The 22500-nt window shown below is 46.6% G+C and overlaps 1 protein-coding gene across 4 annotated transcripts in view; it reads right to left on the bottom strand.

Moving 5' to 3' along the window:
• Positions 1-22500, bottom strand: part of LOC139406303 (EPS8 signaling adaptor L2) — a 124739-nt gene that overhangs the window by 12125 nt on the left and 90114 nt on the right. For all 4 annotated transcript variants that reach the window (XM_071148775.1, XM_071148774.1, XM_071148777.1 and 1 more), the window contains 4 exons: positions 20133-20281; positions 7785-7953; positions 7501-7535; positions 7206-7314 (listed from right to left, as the gene is read on the bottom strand). In XM_071148775.1, the coding sequence (XP_071004876.1) occupies positions 7206-7314; positions 7501-7535; positions 7785-7953; positions 20133-20281 (462 nt within the window). The remainder of the gene's footprint in view (positions 1-7205; positions 7315-7500; positions 7536-7784; positions 7954-20132; positions 20282-22500) is intronic.

The raw sequence follows: 22500 nt of genomic DNA, 5'->3' as shown, positions 1-22500 counted from the left end.
ATCTTATCTGGTGGTCAAGCGGTCTAAGTCGCTGCCAGTTTATACAGTTGAAGTCAGAAGTTTACATTCACCTTTCGCCAAATACATTTAAACTCAGTTTTTCACAATTCCTGACATTTAATCCTAGTAGAAATTCCCTGTCTTAGGTCAGTTAGGATCACCACTTTATTTTAAGAATGTGAAATGTCAGAATAATAGTAGCAAATTATTTATTTCAGTTTTTATTTCTTTCATCACATTCCCAGTGGGTCAGAAGTTTACATACACTCAATTAGTATTTGGTAGCATTGCCTTTAAATTGTTTAACTTTGGTGAAACGTTTCGGGTAGCCTTCCACAAGTTTCACCCAATAAGTTGGATGAAGTTTGGCCCATTCCTCCTGACAGAGCTGGTGTAACTGAGTCAGGTTTGTAGGCCTCCTTGCTCGCACACGCTTTTTCAGTTCTGCACACACATTTTCTATAGGATTGAGGTCAGGGCTTTGTGATGGCCACTCCAATACCTTGACTTTGTTGTCCTTAAGCCATTTTGCCACAACTTTGGAAGTATGCTTGGGGTCCTTGTCCATTTGGAAGACCCATTTGCAACCAAGCTTTAACTTCATGACTGATGTCTTGAGATGTTTTCATGATTTTCATGATGCCATCTATTTTGTGAAGTGCACCAGTCCCTCCTGCCCCAAAGCACCCCCACAACATGATGCTGCCACCCCCGTGCTTCACGGATGGGATGGTGTTCTTCGGCTTGCAAGCCTCCCCCTTTTTCCTCCAAACAAAACGATGTTCATTATGGTCAAACAGTTCTACTTTTGTTTTATCAGACCAAAGGAAATTTCTACAAAAAGTAGGATCTTTGTCCCCATGTGCAGTTGCAAATCGTAGTCTGGATTTTTATGGCAGTTTTGGAGCAGTGGTTTCTTCCTTGCTGAGCGGCCTTTCAGGTTATGGCGATATAGAACTTGCTTTACTGTGGATATACATACTTTTGTACCTGTTTCCTCCAGCATCTTCACAGGGTCCTTTGCTGTTGTTCTGGGATTGATATGCACTTTTTGCACCAAAGTACGTTCATCTCTAGGAGACAGAACGCGTCTCCTTCCTGAGCGGTATGACGGCTGCGTGGTCCCATGGTGTTTATACTTGTTTACTATTGTGTGTACAGATGAACGTGGTACCTTCAGACGTTTGGAAATTGCTCCCAAGGATGAACCAGACTTGAGGAGGTCTACAATTTTTTTTCTGAAGTCTTGACTGATTTCTTTTGATTTTCCAATGATGTCAAGCAAAAGAGGCACTGAGTTTGAAGGTATGCCATGAAATAAATCCACAGGTACATCTCCAATTGACTCAAATGATGTCAATTAGCCTATCAGATGCTTCTAAAGCCATGACATAATTTTGTGGAATTTTCCAAGCTGTTTAAACAATTGCTGGAAAAATGACTTGTGTCATGCACAAAGTAGATGTCCTAACCGACTTGCCAAAACTATAGTTTGTTAACAAGAAATGTGTGGAGTGATTGAAAAGCAAGTTTTAATGACTCCAACCTAAGTGTATGTAAACTTCCGACTTCAACTGTAGATGTCGTACCTCCAGCACCTCGTCCTGCAGTACTGACAGTATTATAATATAGATGTCGTACCTCTAGCACCTCGTCCTGCAGTACTGACAGTATTATAATATAGATGTCGTACCTCTACCACCTCGTCCTGCAGTACTGACAGTATTATAATATAGATGTCGTACCTCTAGCACCTCGTCCTGCAGTACTGACAGTATTATAATATAGATGTCGTACCTCTACCACCTCGTCCTGCAGTACTGACAGTATTATAATATAGATGTCGTACCTCCACCACCTCGTCCTGCAGTACTGACAGTATTATAATATAGATGTCGTACCTCTAGCACCTCGTCCTGCAGTACTGACAGTATTATAATATAGATGTCGTACCTCTACCACCTCGTCCTGCAGTACTGACAGTATTATAATATAGATGTCGTACCTCTACCACCTCGTCCTGCAGTACTGACAGTATTATAATATAGATGTCGTACCTCTAGCACCTCGTCCTGCAGTACTGACAGTATTATAATATAGATGTCGTACCTCTACCACCTCGTCCTGCAGTACTGACAGTATTATAATATAGATGTCGTACCTCTAGCACCTCGTCCTGCAGTACTGACAGTATTATAATATAGATGTCGTACCTCTACCACCTCGTCCTGCAGTACTGACAGTATTATAATATAGATGTCGTACCTCCAGCACCTCGTCCTGCAGTACTGACAGTATTATAATATAGATGTCGTACCTCTACCACCTCGTCCTGCAGTACTGACAGTATTATAATATAGATGTCGTACCTCTAGCACCTCGTCCTGCAGTACTGACAGTATTATAATATAGATGTCGTACCTCCACCACCTCGTCCTGCAGTACTGACAGTATTATAATATAGATGTCGTACCTCTACCACCTCGTCCTGTAGTACTGACAGTATTATAATATAGATGTCGTACCTCCACCACCTCGTCCTGCAGTACTGACAGTATTATAATATAGATGTCGTACCTCCACCACCTCGTCCTGCAGTACTGACAGTATTATAATATAGATGTCGTACCTCTACCACCTCGTCCTGCAGTACTGACAGTATTATAATATAGATGTCGTACCTCTACCACCTCGTCCTGTAGTACTGACAGTATTATAATATAGATGTTGTACCTCTAGCACCTCGTCCTGCAGTACTGACAGTATTATAATATAGATGTCATACCTCCAGCACCTCGTCCTGCAGTACTGACAGTATTATAATATAGATGTCGTACCTCTACCACCTCGTCCTGCAGTACTGACAGTATTATAATATAGATGTCATACCTCTACCACCTCGTCCTGCAGTACTGACAGTATTATAATATAGATGTCGTACCTCCACCACCTCGTCCTGCAGTACTGACAGTATTATAATATAGATGTCGTACCTCTACCACCTCGTCCTGCAGTACTGACAGTATTATAATATAGATGTCGTACCTCTACCACCTCGTCCTGTAGTACTGACAGTATTATAATATAGATGTTGTACCTCTAGCACCTCGTCCTGCAGTACTGACAGTATTATAATATAGATGTCATACCTCCAGCACCTCGTCCTGCAGTACTGACAGTATTATAATATAGATGTCGTACCTCTACCACCTCGTCCTGCAGTACTGACAGTATTATAATATAGATGTCATACCTCTACCACCTCGTCCTGCAGTACTGACAGTATTATAACATAGATGTCGTACCTCTACCACCTCGTCCTGCAGTACTGACAGTATTATAATATAGATGTTGTACTTCTAGCACCTCGTCCTGCAGTACTGACAGTATTATAATATAGATGTCGTACCTCCACCACCTCGTCCTGCAGTACTGACAGTATTATAATATAGATGTCGTACCTCTACCACCTCGTCCTGCAGTACTGACAGTATTATAATATAGATGTCGTACCTCTACCACCTCGTCCTGCAGTACTGACAGTATTATAATATAGATGTCGTACCTCCACCACCTCGTCCTGCAGTACTGACAGTATTATAATATAGATGTCGTACCTCTACCACCTCGTCCTGCAGTACTGACAGTATTATAATATAGATGTCGTACCTTCAGCACCTCGTCCTGCAGTACTGACAGTATTATAATATAGATGTCGTACCTCTACCACCTCGTCCTGCAGTACTGACAGTATTATAATATAGATGTCGTACCTCTACCACCTCGTCCTGTAGTACTGACAGTATTATAATATAGATGTCGTACCTCTACCACCTCGTCCTGCAGTACTGACAGTATTATAATATAGATGTCGTACCTCTACCACCTCGTCCTGCAGTACTGACAGTATTATAATATAGATGTCGTACCTCTACCACCTCGTCCTGCAGTACTGACAGTATTATAATATAGATGTCGTACCTCTAGCACCTCGTCCTGCAGTACTGACAGTATTATAATATAGATGTCGTACCTCCAGCACCTCGTCCTGCAGTACTGACAGTATTATAATATAGATGTCGTACCTCTACCACCTCGTCCTGCAGTACTGACAGTATTATAATATAGATGTCGTACCTCTAGCACCTCGTCCTGCAGTACTGACAGTATTATAATATAGATGTCGTACCTCTACCACCTCGTCCTGCAGTACTGACAGTGTTATAATATAGATGTCGTACCTCTACCACCTCGTCCTGCAGTACTGACAGTATTATAATATAGATGTCGTACCTCTACCACCTCGTCCTGCAGTACTGACAGTATTATAATATAGATGTCGTACCTCCACCACCTCGTCCTGCAGTACTGACAGTATTATAATATAGATGTCGTACCTCCAGCACCTCGTCCTGCAGTACTGACAGTATTATAATATAGATGTCGTACCTCTACCACCTCGTCCTGCAGTACTGACAGTATTATAATATAGATGTCGTACCTCTACCACCTCGTCCTGCAGTACTGACAGTATTATAATATAGATGTCGTACCTCTACCACCTCGTCCTGCAGTACTGACAGTATTATAATATAGATGTCGTACCTCTACCACCTCGTCCTGCAGTACTGACAGTATTATAATATAGATGTCGTACCTCTAGCACCTCGTCCTGCAGTACTGACAGTATTATAATATAGATGTCGTACCTCTACCACCTCGTCCTGCAGTACTGACAGTATTATAATATAGATGTCGTACCTCTAGCACCTCGTCCTGCAGTACTGACAGTATTATAATATAGATGTCGTACCTCTACCACCTCGTCCTGCAGTACTGACAGTATTATAATATAGATGTCGTACCTCTACCACCTCGTCCTGCAGTACTGACAGTATTATAATATAGATGTCGTACCTCTACCACCTCGTCCTGCAGTACTGACAGTATTATAATATAGATGTCGTACCTCTACCACCTCGTCCTGCAGTACTGACAGTATTATAATATAGATGTCGTACCTCTACCACCTCGTCCTGCAGTACTGACAGTATTATAATATAGATGTCGTACCTCTACCACCTCGTCCTGCAGTACTGACAGTATTATAATATAGATGTCGTACCTCCACCACCTCGTCCTGCAGTACTGACAGTATTATAATATAGATGTCGTACCTCCAGCACCTCGTCCTGCAGTACTGACAGTATTATAATATAGATGTCGTACCTCTACCACCTCGTCCTGCAGTACTGACAGTATTATAATATAGATGTCGTACCTCTAGCACCTCGTCCTGCAGTACTGACAGTATTATAATATAGATGTCGTACCTCTACCACCTCGTCCTGCAGTACTGACAGTGTTATAATATAGATGTTGTACCTCTACCACCTCGTCCTGCAGTACTGACAGCATTATAATATAGATGTCGTACCTCTACCACCTCGTCCTGCAGTACTGACAGTATTATAATATAGATGTCGTACCTCCACCACCTCGTCCTGCAGTACTGACAGTATTATAATATAGATGTCGTACCTCCAGCACCTCGTCCTGCAGTACTGACAGTATTATAATATAGATGTCGTACCTCTACCACCTCGTCCTGCAGTACTGACAGTATTATAATATAGATGTCGTACCTCTACCACCTCGTCCTGCAGTACTGACAGTGTTATAATATAGATGTCGTACCTCCAGCACCTCGTCCTGCAGTACTGACAGTATTATAATATAGATGTCGTACCTCTACCACCTCGTCCTGCAGTACTGACAGTATTATAATATAGATGTCGTACCTCTACCACCTCGTCCTGCAGTACTGACAGTATTATAATATAGATGTCGTACCTCTACCACCTCGTCCTGCAGTACTGACAGTATTATAATATAGATGTCGTACCTCTACCACCTCGTCCTGCAGTACTGACAGTATTATAATATAGATGTCGTACCTCTAGCACCTCGTCCTGCAGTACTGACAGTATTATAATATAGATGTCGTACCTCTACCACCTCGTCCTGCAGTACTGACAGTATTATAATATAGATGTCGTACCTCTAGCACCTCGTCCTGCAGTACTGACAGTATTATAATATAGATGTCGTACCTCTACCACCTCGTCTTGCAGTACTGACAGTATTATAATATAGATGTCGTACCTCTACCACCTCGTCCTGCAGTACTGACAGTATTATAATATAGATGTCGTACCTCTACCACCTCGTCCTGCAGTACTGACAGTATTATAATATAGATGTCGTACCTCTACCACCTCGTCCTGCAGTACTGACAGTATTATAATATAGATGTCGTACCTCTACCACCTCGTCCTGCAGTACTGACAGTATTATAATATAGATGTCGTACCTCTACCACCTCGTCCTGCAGTACTGACAGTATTATAATATAGATGTCGTACCTCCACCACCTCGTCCTGCAGTACTGACAGTATTATAATATAGATGTCGTACCTCCACCACCTCGTCCTGCAGTACTGACAGTATTATAATATAGATGTCGTACCTCTACCACCTCGTCCTGCAGTACTGACAGTATTATAATATAGATGTCGTACCTCTAGCACCTCGTCCTGCAGTACTGACAGTATTATAATATAGATGTCGTACCTCTACCACCTCGTCCTGCAGTACTGACAGTATTATAATATAGATGTCGTACCTCTACCACCTCGTCCTGCAGTACTGACAGTATTATAATATAGATGTCGTACCTTCAGCACCTCGTCCTGCAGTACTGACAGTATTATAATATAGATGTCGTACCTCTACCACCTCGTCCTGCAGTACTGACAGTATTATAATATAGATGTCGTACCTCTAGCACCTCGTCCTGCAGTACTGACAGTATTATAATATAGATGTCGTACCTCTACCACCTCGTCCTGCAGTACTGACAGTATTATAATATAGATGTCGTACCTCTACCACCTCGTCCTGCAGTACTGACAGTATTATAATATAGATGTCGTACCTCTACCACCTCGTCCTGCAGTACTGACAGTATTATAATATAGATGTCGTACCTCCACCACCTCGTCCTGCAGTACTGACAGTATTATAATATAGATGTCGTACCTCTACCACCTCGTCCTGCAGTACTGACAGTATTATAATATAGATGTCGTACCTCTACCACCTCGTCCTGCAGTACTGACAGTATTATAATATAGATGTCGTACCTCCACCACCTCGTCCTGCAGTACTGACAGTTCGTTGGCGTTGCGGGCCACAAAGTGGTAGCAGATCTTAGCATATTTACGGGACGAGGACGCCAGACCATTGTAGGACCTGAGACAGGAGACAAATGTCACAGAGTCACAAACAACAAACAGTCTTAACATGTGTACAGATTACAATGCAGCTCAAGAAACAACAAAGTTAAATCAAATTAAATAAAAAGAAGTAACAACAATGAGAAAAGTAGCAGTGTGTTGTAATGTAGAATCACATTAACTAGAAATATCATAAACTCACCCATTTGATGAGCTGGAAGACTGGGTTCCGAAAAACTGAAAATGAGAGGATTTTATTATCATTGTAAAGTGATGATATGGAATGGTACTGTGTGTGTCTGACTATCCTAACACCCTGTGCTCAAAGTATTCAAACCTGTTTTGCAAACCAAGAGCTTATAAGCGAGAAGAAATGTAAACAAACAAATGAAGAACTAACAGTGGTCTACTATAAGGACTGAAACGAACAGCGGTCCAGAAATTACTACAGCTGTTTTCCTACTGATCAATCTTCCTCCCTCTCACCTCTTCTGACTTGTGTGGGGACATGGGGTGGGACATGAAGGACATGGGAGGTTCTCCTGATCCCTCTGTCTCCCATGGGGCGGTCCTGAACAGCTCAGCTGGGGGCTCCCACCCGTTCCTGAACTTAGGGAAGTAGGTAGAGGCACACTGGTCCCGTGGCCAGTCCGCTCTGGGGTAAACACAGAGACAACCAGGGTTGTAGTAGAGGGTAAACAGAGACAACCAGGGTTGTAGTGGAGGGTAAACAGAGACAACCAGGGTTGTAGTGGAGGGTAAACACACAGACATAACCAGGGTTGTAGTAGAGGGTAAACACAGAGACAACCAGGGTTATAGTAGAGGGTAAACAGAGACAACCAGGGTTGTAGTAGAGGGTAAACACAGAGACAACCAGGGTTGTAGTGGAGGGTAAACAGAGAGACATAACCAGGGTTGTAGTAGAGGGTAAACACAGAGACAACCAGGGTTGTAGTGGAGGGTAAACAGACAGACAACCAGGGTTGTAGTAGAGGGTAAACAGACAGACAACCAGGGTTGTAGTGGAGGGTAAACAAAGAGACAACCAGGGTTGTAGTGGAGGGTAAACACAGAGACAACTAGGGTTGTAGCGGAGGGTAAACACAGAGACAACCAGGGTTGTAGTAGAGGGTAAACAGACAGACAACCAGGGTTGTAGTGGAGGGTAAACAGACAGACAACCAGGGTTGTAGAGGAGGGTAAACACAGAGACAACCAGGGTTGTAGTGGAGGGTAAACACAGAGACAACCAGGGTTGTAGTGGAGGGTAAACTCAGAGACAACCAGGGTTGTAGTGGAGGGTAAACACACAGACATAACCTGGGTTGTAGTAGAGGGTAAACAGACAGACAACCAGGGTTGTAGTGGAGGGTAAACAGACAGACAACCAGGGTTGTAGTGGAGGATAAACAAAGAGACAACAAGGGTTGTAGTGGAGGGTAAACACAGAGACAACCAGGGTTGTAGTAGAGGGTAAACACAGAGACAACCAGGGTTGTAGTGGAGAGTAAACACAGAGACAACCAGGGTTGTAGTGGAGGGTAAACACAGAGACAACCAGGGTTGTAGTGGAGGGTAAACACACAGACATAACCAGGGTTGTAGTAAAGGGTAAACAAAAAGACAACCAGGGATGTAGTGGAGGGTAAACACACAGACATAACCAGGGTTGTAGTAGAGGGTAAACACAGAGACAACCAGGGTTGTAGTGGAGGGTAAACAAAGAGACAACCAGGGTTGTAGTAGAGGGTAAACAGAGAGACAACCAGGGTTGTAGTAGAGGGTAAACACAGAGACAACCAGGGTTGTAGTGGAGGGTAAACAAAGAGACAACCAGGGTTGTAGTAGAGGGTAAACAGAGAGACAACCAGGGTTGTAGTGGAGGGTAACCACAGAGACAACCAGGGTTGTAGTGGAGGGTAAACACACAGACATAACCAGGGTTGTAGTAGAGGGTAAACAGAGAGACAACCAGGGTTGTAGTGGAGGGTAACCACAGAGACAACCAGGATTGTAGTGGAGGGTAAACAAAGAGACAACCAGGGTTGTAGTGGAGGGTAAACACAGAGACAACCAAGGTTGTAGTGGAGGGTAAACACAGAGACAACCAGGGTTGTAGTGGAGGGTAAACACAGAGACAACCAGGGTTGTAGCGGAGGGTAAACAGACAGACAACCAGGGTTGTAGCGGAGGGTAAACACAGAGACAACCAGGGTTGTAGTGGAGGGTAAACACAGAGACAACCAGGGTTGTAGTGGAGGGTAAACTCAGAGACAACCAGGGTTGTAGTGGAGGGTAAACACACAGACATAACCAGGGTTGTAGTAGAGGGTAAACAGACAGACAACCAGGGTTGTAGTGGAGGGTAAACAGACAGACAACCAGGGTTGTAGTGGAGGGTAAACAAAGAGACAACCAGGGTTGTAGTGGAGGGTAAACACAGAGACAACCAGGGTTGTAGTAGAGGGTAAACACAGAGACAACCAGGGTTGTAGTGGAGGGTAAACACAGAGACAACCAGGGTTGTAGTGGAGGGTAAACACAGAGACAAACAGGGTTGTAATAGAGGTAAACACAGAGACAACCAGGGTTGAAGTGGAGGGTAAACACACAGACATAACCAGGGTTGTAGTAGAGGGTAAACAAAGAGACAACCAGGGATGTAGTGGAGGGTAAACACACAGACATAACCAGGGTTGTAGTAGAGGGTAAACACAGAGACAACCAGGGTTGTAGTGGAGGGTAAACAAAGAGACAACCAGGGTTGTAGTAGAGGGTAAACAGAGAGACAACCAGGGTTGTAGTGGAGGGTAACCACAGAGACAACCAGGGTTGTAGTGGAGGGTAAACACACAGACATAACCAGGGTTGTAGTAGAGGGTAAACAGAGAGACAACCAGGGTTGTAGTGGAGGGTAACCACAGAGACAACCAGGGTTGTAGTGGAGGGTAAACAAAGAGACAACCAGGGTTGTAGTGGAGGGTAAACACAGAGACAACCAGGGTTGTAGTAGAGGGTAAACACAGAGACAACCAGGGTTGTAGTGGAGGGTAAACACAGAGACAACCAGGGTTGTAGTGGAGGGAAAACACAGAGACAACCAGGGTTGTAATAGAGGTAAACACAGAGACAACCAGGGATGTAGTGGAGGGTAAACACACAGACATAACCAGGGTTGTAGTAGAGGGTAAACACAGAGAAAACCAGGGTTGTAGTGGAGGGTAAACAAAGAGACAACCAGGGTTGTAGTAGAGGGTAAACAGAGAGACAACCAGGGTTGTAGTGGAGGGTAACCACAGAGACAACCAGGGTTGTAGTGGAGGGTAAACACACAGACATAACCAGGGTTGTAGTAGAGGGTAAACAGAGAGACAACCAGGGTTGTAGTGGAGGGTAACCACAGAGACAACCAGGGTTGTAGTGGAGGGTAAACACAGAGACAACCAGGGTTGTAGTGGAGGGTAAACACAGAGACAACCAGGGTTGTAGTGGAGGGTAAACAGAGACAACCAGGGTTGTAGTGGAGGGTAAACACAGAGACAACCAGGGTTGTAGTGGAGAGTAAACAGAGACAACCAGGGTTGTAGTGGAGGGTAAACACAGAGACAACCAGGGTTGTAGTGGAGGGTAAACACAGACATAACCAGGGTTGTAGTGGAGGGTAAACACAGAGACAACCAGGGTTGTAGTAGAGGGTAAACAGAGACAACCAGGGTTGTAGTGGAGGGTAACCACAGAGACAACCAGGGTTGTAGTGGAGGGTAAACAGACAGACAACCAGGGTTGTAGTAGAGGGTAAACACAGAGACAACCAGGGTTGTAGTGGAGGGTAAACACAGAGACAACCAGGGTTGTAGTGGAGGGTAAACACAGAGACAACCAGGGTTGTAGTGGAGGGTAAATACAGAGACAACCAGGGTTGTAGTGGAGGGTAAACACAGAGACAACCAGGGTTGTAGTAGAGGGTAAACACAGAGACAACCAGGGTTGTAGTGGAGGGTAAACACAGAGACAACCAGGGTTGTAGTAGAGGGTAAACAGAGACAACCAGGGTTGTAGTGGAGGGTAAACACAGAGACAACCAGGGTTGTAGTGGAGGGTAAACACAGAGACAACAAGGGTTGTAGTGGAGGGTAAACACAGTGACAACCAGGGTTGTAGTGGAGGGTAAACACAGAGACAACCAGGGTTGTAGTGGAGGGTAAACACAGAGACAACCAGGGTTGTAGTGGAGGGTAAACACAGAGACAACCAGGGTTGTAGTGGAGGGTAAACACAGAGACAACCAGGGTTGTAGTGGAGGGTAAAAACAGAGACAACCAGGGTTGTAGTGGAGGGTAAACACAGAGACAACCAGGGTTGTAGTGGAGGGTAAACACAGAGACAACCAGGGTTGTAGTGGAGGGTAAACAGAGACAACCAGGGTTGTAGTGGAGGGTAAACACAGAGACAACCAGGGTTGTAGTGGAGGGTAAACAGAGACAACCAGGGTTGTAGTGGAGGGTAAACACAGAGACAACCAGGGTTGTAGTGGAGGGTAAACACAGACATAACCAGGGTTGTAGTGGAGGGTAAACACAGAGACAACCAGGGTTGTAGTAGAGGGTAAACAGAGACAACCAGGGTTGTAGTGGAGGGTAACCACAGAGACAACCAGGGTTGTAGTGGAGGGTAAACAAAGAGACAACCAGGGTTGTAGTGGAGGGTAAACACAGAGACAACCAGGGTTGTAGTGGAGGGTAAACAGACAGACAACCAGGGTTGTAGTAGAGGGTAAACACAGAGACAACCAGGGTTGCAGTGGAGGGTAAACACAGAGACAACAAGGGTTGTAGTGGAGGGTAAACACAGAGACAACCAGAGTTGTAGTGGAGGGTAAACACAGAGACAACCAGGGTTGTAGTGGAGGGTAAACACAGAGACAACCAGGGTTGTAGTAGAGGGTAAACACAGAGACAACCAGGGTTGTAGTGGAGGGTAAACACAGAGACAACCAGGGTTGTAGTAGAGGGTAAACAGAGACAACCAGGGTTGTAGTGGAGGGTAAACACAGAGACAACCAGGGTTGTAGTGGAGGGTAAACACAGAGACAGCCAGGGTTGTAGTGGAGGGTAAACACAGAGACAACCAGGGTTGTAGTGGAGGGTAAACACAGAGACAACCAGGGTTGTAGCGGAGGGTAAACAGACAGACAACCAGGGTTGTAGCGGAGGGTAAACACAGAGACAACCAGGGTTGTAGTGGAGGGTAAACACAGAGACAACCAGGGTTGTAGTGGAGGGTAAACACAGAGACAACCAGGGTTGTAGTAGAGGGTAAACACAGAGACAACCAGGGTTGTAGTGGAGGGTAAACACAGAGACAACCAGGGTTGTAGTAGAGGGTAAACAGAGACAACCAGGGTTGTAGTGGAGGGTAAACACAGAGACAACCAGGGTTGTAGTGGAGGGTAAACACAGAGACAACCAGGGTTGTAGTGGAGGGTAAACACAGAGACAACCAGGGTTGTAGTGGAGGGTAAACACAGAGAAAACCAGGGTTGTAGTGGAGGGTAAACACAGAGACAACCAGGGTTGTAGTGGAGGGTAAACACAGAGCCAACCAGGGTTGTAGTGGAGGGTAAACACAGAGACAACCAGGGTTGTAGCGGAGGGTAAACAGACAGACAACCAGGGTTGTAGCGGAGGGTAAACACAGAGACAACCAGGGTTGTAGTGGAGGGTAAACACAGAGACAACCAGGGTTGTAGTGGAGGGTAAACAGACAGACAACCAGGGTTGTAGTAGAGGGTAAACACAGAGACAACCAGGGTTGTAGTGGAGGGTAAACACAGAGACAACCAGGGTTGTAGTGGAGGGTAAACACAGAGACAACCAGGGTTGTAGTGGAGGGTAAACACAGAGACAACCAGGGTTGTAGTGGAGGGTAAACACAGAGACAACCAGGGTTGTAGTAGAGGGTAAACACAGAGACAACCAGGGTTGTAGTGGAGGGTAAACACAGAGACAACCAGGGTTGTAGTAGAGGGTAAACAGAGACAACCAGGGTTGTAGTGGAGGGTAAACACAGAGACAACCAGGGTTGTAGTGGAGGGTAAACACAGAGACAACCAGGGTTGTAGTAGAGGGTAAACAGAGACAACCAGGGTTGTAGTGGAGGGTAAACACAGAGACAACCAGGGTTGTAGTGGAGGGTAAACACAGAGACAACCAGGGTTGTAGTGGAGGGTAAACACAGAGACAACCAGGGTTGTAGTGGGGGGTAAACACAGAGAAAACCAGGGTTGTAGTGGAGGGTAAACACAGAGACAACCAGGGTTGTAGTGGAGGGTAAACACAGAGCCAACCAGGGTTGTAGTGGAGGGTAAACACAGAGACAACCAGGGTTGTAGCGGAGGGTAAACAGACAGACAACCAGGGTTGTAGCGAGGGGAAACACAGAGACAACCAGGGTTGTAGTGGAGGGTAAACACAGAGACAACCAGGGTTGTAGTGGAGGGTAAACAGACAGACAACCAGGGTTGTAGTAGAGGGTAAACACAGAGACAACAAGGGTTGTAGTGGAGGGTAAACACAGAGACAACCAGGGTTGTAGTGGAGGGTAAACACAGAGACAACCAGGGTTGTAGTGGAGGGTAAACACAGAGACAACCAGGGTTGTAGTGGAGGGTAAACACAGAGACAACCAGGGTTGTAGTAGAGGGTAAACACAGAGACAACCAGGGTTGTAGTGGAGGGTAAACACAGAGACAACCAGGGTTGTAGTAGAGGGTAAACAGAGACAACCAGGGTTGTAGTGGAGGGTAAACACAGAGACAACCAGGGTTGTAGTGGAGGGTAAACACAGAGACAACCAGGGTTGTAGTGGAGGGTAAACACAGTGACAACCAGGGTTGTAGTGGAGGGTAAACACAGAGACAACCAGGGTTGTAGTGGAGGGTAAACACAGAGACAACCAGGGTTGTAGTGGAGGGTAAACACAGAGACAACCAGGGTTGTAGTGGAGGGTAAACACAGAGACAACCAGGGTTGTAGTGGAGGGTAAAAACAGAGACAACCAGGGTTGTAGTGGAGGGTAAACACAGAGACAACCAGGGTTGTAGTGGAGGGTAAACACAGAGACAACCAGGGTTGTAGTGGAGGGTAAACAGAGACAACCAGGGTTGTAGTGGAGGGTAAACACAGAGACAACCAGGGTTGTAGTGGAGGGTAAACAGAGACAACCAGGGTTGTAGTGGAGGGTAAACACAGAGACAACCAGGGTTGTAGTGGAGGGTAAACACAGACATAACCAGGGTTGTAGTGGAGGGTAAACACAGAGACATCCAGGGTTGTAGTAGAGGGTAAACAGAGACAACCAGGGTTGTAGTGGAGGTGTTACGGATACAGGTATCCTGTGTCTGTGTGTATCCTGTGTGTGTTCTTTTCTCTCCTTCTCCCCTCACAGGTGAAAATCATTACTCCCCAATCAGTCAACAATCAACCCATCAATCAGAAGACACACCTCCTCCTGTTTCCTACCCTATCACAGTTCCTTTCCCTTGGTTTAAAAACCCTATCATTTGTTTGCTCTAGAGCTCAATCTTTGTAATGCTATGTTGGTAGATCTCTGTTCTATATAGATTTCAAGCTCAATCTTTGTAATACCATGTTGGTAGATAGCTGTTCTTGGTAGATTTCAGGAGAGCTCAATCTTTGTAATGCTATGTTGGTAGATCGCTGTTCTTGTAGATTTCAGGAGAGCTCAATCTTTGTAAATGCCATGTTTGTAGACCTCTGTTTTGCACGCGCTCTCTGTGTATTAATTAACCTCTCTTTTGTTTGAGCACCTCCATAGCACTTTGTCATCACCTGTGAGTATTGTTTTGGTTATGGTGTTTGTTTGTTGCTGGTGGGAAAAGGGGGAAACCAAGACAAGTCGCCCATGGGCATACACTACCCGTAGGTAAACTTTGTTAAAACACACTAGTTAGAACTGGGCGGACCACCCACTGTATTTTTGGTTAGTTAGTTAGCTGTTGTTGAAATAGGCTAGTCTAGCTTAGGGGTGTTTTGAATACTTATTGTTTCTTTCCTTGGGTCCAGCTCAGCCCCTTTTTCCTGCTCCCCCCATTACCGTGTGTTTAGAAATAAACCCTGAGTTTGACGGTATTATTTCGGATGTCGTGGTTATTTCGTTCACTTTTACTTTGTCACTGTTATAATTTACATGAGTTATGTTACGGGTCTCACTACCATCCCCCCTAGACTGTCGGGCCAAAAGGGATTCGTAACAGGAGGGTAACCACAGAGACAACCAGGGTTGTAGTGGAGGGTAAACAAAGAGACAACCAGGGTTGTAGTGGAGGGTAAACACAGAGACAACCAGGGTTGTAGTGGAGGGTAAACAGACAGACAACCAGGGTTGTAGTAGAGGGTAAACACAGAGACAACCAGGGTTGTAGTGGAGGGTAAACACAGAGACAACCAGGGTTGTAGTGGAGGGTAAACACAGAGACAACCAGAGTTGTAGTGGAGGGTAAACACAGAGACAACCAGGGTTGTAGTGGAGGGTAAACACAGAGACAACCAGGGTTGTAGTAGAGGGTAAACACAGAGACAACCAGGGTTGTAGTGGAGGGTAAACACAGAGACAACCAGGGTTGTAGTAGAGGGTAAACAGAGACAACCAGGGTTGTAGTGGAGGGTAAACACAGAGACAACCAGGGTTGTAGTGGAGGGTAAACACAGAGACAACCAGGGTTGTAGTGGAGGGTAAACACAGAGAAAACCAGGGTTGTAGTGGAGGGTAAACACAGAGACAACCAGGGTTGTAGTGGAGGGTAAACACAGAGACAACCAGGGTTGTAGTGGAGGGTAAACACAGAGACAACCAGGGTTGTAGCGGAGGGTAAACAGACAGACAACCAGGGTTGTAGCGGAGGGTAAACACAGAGACAACCAGGGTTGTAGTGGAGGGTAAACACAGAGACAACCAGGGTTGTAGTGGAGGGTAAACTCAGAGACAACCAGGGTTGTAGTGGAGGGTAAACACACAGACATAACCAGGGTTGTAGTAGAGGGTAAACAGACAGACAACCAGGTTTGTAGTGGAGGGTAAACAGACAGACAACCAGGGTTGTAGTGGAGGGTAAACAGACAGACAACCAGGGTTGTAGTGGAGGGTAAACAAAGAGACAACCAGGGTTGTAGTGGAGGGTAAACACAGAGACAACCAGGGTTGTAGTAGAGGGAAAACACAGAGACAACCAGGGTTGTAATAGAGGTAAACACAGAGACAACCAGGGTTGTAGTGGAGGGTAAACACACAGGCATAACCAGGGTTGTAGTAGAGGGTAAACACAGAGGCATAACCAGGGTTGTAGTAGAGGGTAAACACAGAGACAACCAGGGTTGTAGTGGAGGGTAAACAAAGAGACAACCAGGGTTGTAGTAGAGGGTAAACAGAGAGACAACCAGGGTTGTAGTGGAGGGTAACCACAGAGACAACCAGGGTTGTAGTGGAGGGTAAACACACAGACATAACCAGGGTTGTAGTAGAGGGTAAACAGAGAGACAACCAGGGTTGTAATGGAGGGTAACCACAGAGACAACCAGGGTTGTAGTGGAGGGTAAACACAGAGACAACCAGGGTTGTAGTGGAGGGTAAACAGACAGACAACCAGGGTTGTAGTGGAGGGTAAACAGACAGACAACCAGGGTTGTAGTAGAGGGTAAACACAGAGACAACCAGGGTTGTAGTGGAGGGTAAACACAGAGACAACCAGGGTTGTAGTGGAGGGTAAACACAGAGACAACCAGGGTTGTAGTGGAGGGTAAACACAGAGACAACCAGGGTTGTAGTGGAGGGTAAACACAGAGACAACCAGGGTTGTAGTGGAGGGTAAACACAGAGACAACCAGGGTTGTAGTGGAGGGTAAACACAGAGACAACCAGGGTTGTAGTAGAGGGTAAACAGAGACAACCAGGGTTGTAGTGGAGGGTAAACACAGAGACAACCAGGGTTGTAGTGGAGGGTAAACACAGAGACAACCAGGGTTGTAGTGGAGGGTAAACACAGTGACAACCAGGGTTGTAGTGGAGGGTAAACACACAGACATAACCAGGGTTGTAGTAGAGGGTAAACACAGAGACAACCAGGGTTGTAGTGGAGGGTAAACAAAGAGACAACCAGGGTTGTAGTAGAGGGTAAACAGAGAGACAACCAGGGTTGTAGTGGAGGGTAACCACAGAGACAACCAGGGTTGTAGTGGAGGGTAAACACACAGACATAACCAGGGTTGTAGTAGAGGGTAAACAGAGAGACAACCAGGGTTGTAATGGAGGGTAACCACAGAGACAACCAGGGTTGTAGTGGAGGGTAAACAAAGAGACAACCAGGGTTGTAGTGGAGGGTAAACACAGAGACAACCAGGGTTGTAGTGGAGGGTAAACAGACAGACAACCAGGGTTGTAGTAGAGGGTAAACACAGAGACAACCAGGGTTGTAGTGGAGGGTAAACACAGAGACAACCAGGGTTGTAGTGGAGGGTAAACACAGAGACAACCAGGGTTGTAGTGGAGGGTAAACACAGAGACAACCAGGGTTGTAGTGGAGGGTAAACACAGAGACAACCAGGGTTGTAGTGGAGGGTAAACACAGAGACAACCAGGGTTGTAGTAGAGGGTAAACACAGAGACAACCAGGGTTGTAGTGGAGGGTAAACACAGAGACAACCAGGGTTGTAGTAGAGGGTAAACAGAGACAACCAGGGTTATAGTGGAGGGTAAACACAGAGACAACCAGGGTTGTAGTGGAGGGTAAACACAGAGACAACCAGGGTTGTAGTGGAGGGTAAACACAGTGACAACCAGGGTTGTAGTGGAGGGTAAACACAGAGACAACCAGGGTTGTAGTGGAGGGTAAACACAGAGACAACCAGGGTTGTAGTGGAGGGTAAACACAGAGACAACCAGGGTTGTAGTGGAGGGTAAACACAGAGACAACCAGGGTTGTAGTGGAGGGTAAACACAGAGACAACCAGGGTTGTAGTGGAGGGTAAACAGAGACAACCACGGTTGTAGTAGAGGGTAAACACAGAGACAACCAGGGTTGTAGTGGAGGGTAAACAGAGACAACCAGGGTTGTAGTGGAGGGTAAACACAGAGACAACCAGGGTTGTAGTGGAGGGTAAACACAGACATAACCAGGGTTGTAGTGGAGGGTAAACACAGAGACAACCAGGGTTGTAGTGGAGTGTAAACACAGAGACAACCAGGGTTGTAGTGGAGGGTAAACACACAGGCATAACCAGGGTTGTAGTAGAGGGTAAACACAGAGACAACCAGGGTTGTAGTGGAGGGTAAACAAAGAGACAACCAGGTTTGTAGTAGAGGGTAAACAGAGAGACAACCAGGGTTGTAGTGGAGGGTAACCACAGAGACAACCAGGGTTGTAGTGGAGGGTAAACACACAGACATAACCAGGGTTGTAGTAGAGGGTAAACAGAGAGACAACCAGGGTTGTAGTGGAGGGTAACCACAGAGACAACCAGGGTTGTAGTGGAGGGTAAACAAAGAGACAACCAGGGTTGTAGTGGAGGGTAAACACAGAGACAACCAGGGTTGTAGTGGAGGGTAAACAGACAGACATAACCAGGGTTGTAGTAGAGGGTAAACACAGAGACAACCAGGGTTGTAGTGGAGGGTAAACACAGAGACAACCAGAGTTGTAGTGGAGGGTAAACACAGAGACAACCAGGGTTGTAGTGGAGGGTAAACACAGAGACAACCAGGGTTGTAGTAGAGGGTAAACACAGAGACAACCAGGGTTGTAGTGGAGGGTAAACACAGAGACAACCAGGGTTGTAGTGGAGGGTAAACACAGAGACAACCAGGGTTGTAGTGGAGGGTAAACACAGAGACAGCCAGGGTTGTAGTGGAGGGTAAACACAGAGACAACCAGGGTTGTAGTGGAGGGTAAACACAGAGACAACCAGGGTTGTAGTAGAGGGTAAACACAGAGACAACCAGGGTTGTAGTAGAGGGTAAACACAGAGACTACCAGGGTTGTAGTGGATGGTAAACACAGAGACAACCAGGGTTGTAGTGGATGGGAAACACAGAGACAACCAGGGTTGTAGTGGAGGGTAAACACCAGTTTACCACATCATTGATTTCACCCCGACCGACAATCAGAGTTTACCACTACATCACTGGACATATGTCAAGGCCTATAAGACATTATAAAGGCTCATACAAGCCTATAACAACGTCTACATTCTGATAAATTGCAGGCCTTAACAGCAGGTTTTAGATAACATGTTATCAATGGGATAATAGCATAACAAATCACTCCCATCTATAAATGTAGAGGTTATTACTGACCTTAAATTCTGATTTCAGATGGACACATCTGATGTTTACCAACAGGGACACGGGCCGTCTGAGTTACCCTTGTATCATATTGACCTTTCATTCTGATTTTGCACACACTCACAGGGCCCTTACACACTCACAGGGCCCTACACACTCACAGGGCCCTACACACTCACACGGCCCTACACACTCACTCACACACACTCATTCCACCATCTGTTCACTCACACATAATATGCACATCCATTTATACTGACTCTACACACACACCCACTCACATACAGGCTGCTGCTACCCTGTTTATCGTATAGTCTAGTTACCTTACCCCTATACGTATCTACCTCTATCAACACATGTGCAACCACACACACACACACACACACACACCACATACACACACACACCACACACACACACACCACATACACACAAACACACACACACACACACACACACACACACACTCTCCAGTACCTAGGTCTTGTCCACCCATCTCCCAGCAGTTCAAAGATGGTCATTTCTTTAGGCGACAGATGACCTCTCAGGAAGTCTACTGCATCTCTGGATAAGTGAGGAGAGACCACAGAGCGGGGCAGCTCTACGCTACCACAGGACTGGAGCACCTAGAGGTCAAAGGTTAGAGGTCACACATCTACCTGTACAGGCTACAGACAGGTGAGGAGAGACCACGGAGCAGGGCAGCTCTACACTACCACAGGACTGGACCACCTAGAAGTCAAAGGTTAGAGGTCACACATCTACCTGTACAGGCTACAGACAGGTAGACAGGTGAGGAGAGACCACGGAGCGGGGCAGCTCTACACTACCACAGGACTGGAGCACCTAGAAGTCAAAGGTTAGAGGTCACACATCTACCTGTACAGGCTACAGACAGGTAGACAGGTGAGGAGAGACCACGGAGCAGGGCAGCTCTACACTACCACAGGACCCGAGAACTTCGAACAGGTAACGTACAAATACCCTCTGTACATCTATAACCATCCTTGAACCCTTCAACCTAAGGTGGAAGCAATTCTGCAACAATTTCACCATCAGGAGGTAATGTGGTTACACCAATCCAATCCTCTCATCTATCATAGGGCCGTATCTAGGGCCGTATCCAGGACAGTATCCAGGGCCGTATCCAGGACAGTATCCAGGGCCGTATCCAGCGCCGTATCTAGGGCCGTATCCAGGGCCGTATCCAGGACAGTATCCAGGACAGTAACCAGGACCGTATCCAGGGCCGTATCCAGGGCCGTATCCAGGACAGTATCCAGGACAGTATCCAGGACCGTATCCAGGACCGTATCCAGGACCGTATCCAGGACAGTAACCAGGACAGTATCCAGGGCCGTATCCAGGGCCGTATCCAGGGCCGTATCCAGGACCGTATCCAGGACCGTATCCAGGACCGTAACCAGGACCGTAACTAGGACCGTATCCAGGACCGTATCCAGGACAGTAACCAGGACAGTATCCAGGACAGTATCCAGGACAGTATCCAAGGCCGTATCCAGGACCGTATCCAGGACCGTATCCAGGACCGTATCCAGGACAGTATCCAGGGCCGTATCCAGGGCCGTATCCAGGACCGTATCCAGGACCGTATCCAGGACCGTATCCAGGACAGTAACCAGGACAGTAACCAGGACAGTAACCAGGACCGTATCCAGGACCTTATCCAGGACCGTAACCAGGACAGTATCCAGGACCGTATCCAGGACAGTATCCAGGACCGTCACCAGGACCGTATCCAGGACCGTATCCAGGACAGTAACCAGGACAGTAACCAGGACAGTAACCAGGACAGTAACCAGGACCGTATCCAGGACCGTAACCAGGACAGTATCCAGGACCGTATCCAGGACAGTATCCAGGACAGTAACCAGGACAGTATCCAGGACAGTAACCAGGACAGTAACCAGGACAGTATCCAGGACCGTATCCAGGACCGTAACCAGGACCGTATCCCAGGACCGTAACCAGGACAGTATCCAGGACCGTATCCAGGACTGTATCCAGGACAGTAACCAGGACAGTATCCAGGGCCGTATCCAGGGCCGTATCCAGGACAGTATCCAGGACAGTATCCAGGACAGTATCCAGGACCGTATCCAGGACAGTATCCATGGCCGTATCCAGGACAGTATCCAGGACCGTATCCAGGACAGTAACCAGGACAGTAACCAGGACAGTAACCAGGACCGTATCCAGGACCTTATCCAGGACCGTAGCCAGGACAGTTTCCAGGACCGTATCCAGGACAGTATCCAGGACAGTATCCAGGACCGTATCCAGGACCGTATCCAGGACCGTATCCAGGATAGTAACCAGGACAGTAACCAGGACAGTAACCAGGACCGTATCCAGGACCGTATCCAGGACCGTAACCAGGACAGTATCCAGGACCATATCCAGGACCGTATCCAGGACAGTATCCAGGACAGTATCCAGGACAGTATCCAGGACAGTAACCAGGACCGTATCCAGGACCGTAACCAGGACAGTATCCAGGACCGTATCCCAGGACCGTAACCAGGACAGTATCCAGGACCGTGTCCAGGACCGTATCCAGGACAGTATCCAGGACAGTAACCAGGACATTAACAAGGACAGTAACCAGGACAGTAACCAGGACAGCGTTGTTGGATGAATGAGAGAGGAAAGGTAAATCTGTCCTACACTATGCTTATTAATGATTATGTAGCTGAGTGAAACCACACTATTCTGGTCTGGTTAGTATCATTCCAGGGTTGGGAGGGTGTGTGTGTTACTCTGGTCTGTTTAGTGCCATGGAAGGATTATGTGTTTGTGTGTTACTCTGGTCTGGTTAGTGCCA

This window comes from Oncorhynchus clarkii, chromosome 4, assembly GCF_045791955.1.
Source record: "Oncorhynchus clarkii lewisi isolate Uvic-CL-2024 chromosome 4, UVic_Ocla_1.0, whole genome shotgun sequence".
Taxonomy (NCBI): Eukaryota; Metazoa; Chordata; class Actinopteri; order Salmoniformes; family Salmonidae; genus Oncorhynchus; species Oncorhynchus clarkii.
Note: the sequence above shows the minus strand (reverse complement) of the source record. Positions and strands in the feature narration are given on the sequence as shown.